Genomic DNA, 2242 nt, shown 5'->3' on the forward strand with positions numbered 1-2242 from the left:
TAATCTTCATAAACTCTGTTTTTTGGGTAGTCGATTATCAATAACAACGTATCCACTGGAAAATAGAAATAAGGAAACCGATTTTCAGAAGATTTTGTTACATGAGTTCGAATATGAAGGATGAAATCTAGTTTTTTGCCAGTAGAATGTATATTTTTGTTATCATGCAAGTTGTTTTAAGTTAGGATTTTGTTATCATGCAAGTTGTTATATATGAGTTACATTTCCTGGAAAAAATGCTTACAACCATTAAATCATGAGTTGTGTAAATAAAACAATTTCTTTATCATGAGTTATGTTACAGATCCTGAGATCCTCCATTTATAATTAAGGAAATTAAGAAAACTAATATCCTGACATGTCAAGTTGATCCATTTTTCTTATTGCCTTGTATTTTCTTTTAAATAATTTTATCCTATTTTCTTCTGGATCTAATGACAGAGAATCATAGCGAGGGGCTTGTAACTTGTGTTGAGGAAGATAGAATCAGTAACTTGCCTAAACACTTGATAGAGTCAATCTTAGAGGGACTTCCTGTTCCAGACGTTGTCAAGACAAGCATTTTATCAAAAAAGTGGAGGTACAGATGGACCAAAATGAGGGCGCTGGTTTTTGACAAGCAGTTCTTCAGAAAATATGCAAAATACGGAGCTTTTGGTGGTAATGGGTTTACAAGGATCATAAACAAAGTTCTGATCCTTCACAAGGGTCCTATCTCGAAATTTCTTCTCCATATACCACCTAAATATGAGTTTGATGATAGTTTCGAAGAAGTTGATCAATGGATGATGCTCTTATCAAGAAACGGAGTAAGGGAACTCATTCTTACTGATTCAAATCAACGTTATGAACTTCCTTCTTATGTGTTTTCTTGTCTAGAATTGACAAAGTTGAAACTGAGAAACTGTTTCTTTAAGCCACCACTTAAGATTGAAGGATTTCTCAATCTTAATGATCTTGAACTCTGGAATATTGATTTTAGGGCTAATTTGTGTGGAACTCAGATCAACCTACCACAGCTTAAGAAGTTGTCCATGTCTTGGTGCACAAATGTTTACAATTTCAACATCAATGCTACAAAACTGCAGGCTTTGATTGTCATACGTTGTCCTGACGCCATGTTACTTCGCTTATTGCAGAGTCCATACCTTACTCTGATTTGTGTATCTTTTCAGAAACCCATAGAAGATAATGTACAAGTTGAAAAAACGACATTGCCCATTATGTTAAGTAACTTGCGCAAAATTGTAGTTTTATATCTCGACGGTTTTTTCTTTAAGGTATGATACAAAGTGAACTTCTAATGTTTAAACTTTGGTCTTTTCTTTAGGTAAGTTAATATCTCACTTTCGCTTCACAGGCTTTGATTGCAGAAAAGATTCCAAAATGGCTTCCGCATCCGGTCAATAGTTTAAAGAGATTGTTCTTTGTAGATGTTAAACTTGATGATTTGGATCAACTTCATGGTGCTCTTTGTTTGCTTCGAAACTCCCCAAAACTAGAAAGTCTGTCTGTGATGTCCTTCAACATGGTAAAGTAACTTGTGCTAAAAGTATATTTACTAAAGTTGGATGCTAACCATTGTTGTATTTTTATGTTTTTTCAGAATCCCCAAGCTATTTATTATGATGTGGAACCAGCTTCAAATCATTTGGAATCCCCTAACCGTTTGGATTGTAGATTGCATCGATTGCAAACTGTGAAGATAGAATGTTTAGAAGGATCAAAACCGGAACTGCTTTTTATAAAGCTGCTTCTTGCTCATTCCCCTTCTCTCCAGAAGTTTACCATCACAACAAGTAGAGCTCTTAATGCTAAAAAAATAATTGACATCTGTAAGGATGTTATGCGGTTCCCTCGAGCATCACGAAAAGCAGAAGTGATCTACTCTAGTTAAACCTGTAGACATAATTTTTTAAGAATGTTTAACAACATTGTAAAGTAGGTTTAAAAATTAAACTCTCTACCTTATGAGCATATTTGCATTATCATGTAATTTGAAATGTTCCTACTCGTTTTGATTTTTGCTTCCGTTGCTTCCATTTGGTGTGTGATAATTGATTACACATGTAAATAGTTGTACGTAGGAAGAAGAGACGATCTTTAGGATTTTGAATGAAAGCTATGTTTTACAATTTAAAACTACCATTAAAGGTTTTAGGTGTGGCTAAAGGGTGTTTGGTTTTGTTAATGACAAAGAATATGGAATATTGGTGAATAATACTGGGTATCACACCATTCA

General features: G+C 34.1%; 1 protein-coding gene across 1 annotated transcript; it reads left to right on the forward strand.

Moving 5' to 3' along the window:
* The first annotated feature begins 434 nt into the window (after window positions 1-434).
* Window positions 435-1897, forward strand: LOC145122241 (F-box/FBD/LRR-repeat protein At1g13570-like). Its single transcript, XM_079057877.1, has 3 exons — window positions 435-1280; window positions 1361-1531; window positions 1607-1897. The coding sequence occupies exons 1-3, from the start codon at window positions 435-437 to the stop codon at window positions 1895-1897; spliced, it is 1308 nt and encodes a 435-aa protein (XP_078914003.1).
* The last annotated feature ends 345 nt before the right edge of the window (window positions 1898-2242 follow it).

This window comes from Lactuca virosa, chromosome 1, assembly GCF_052849685.1.
Source record: "Lactuca virosa cultivar CGN04683 chromosome 1, Lactuca_virosa_CGN04683_v6, whole genome shotgun sequence".
NCBI classification, from domain to species: Eukaryota; Viridiplantae; Streptophyta; class Magnoliopsida; order Asterales; family Asteraceae; genus Lactuca; species Lactuca virosa.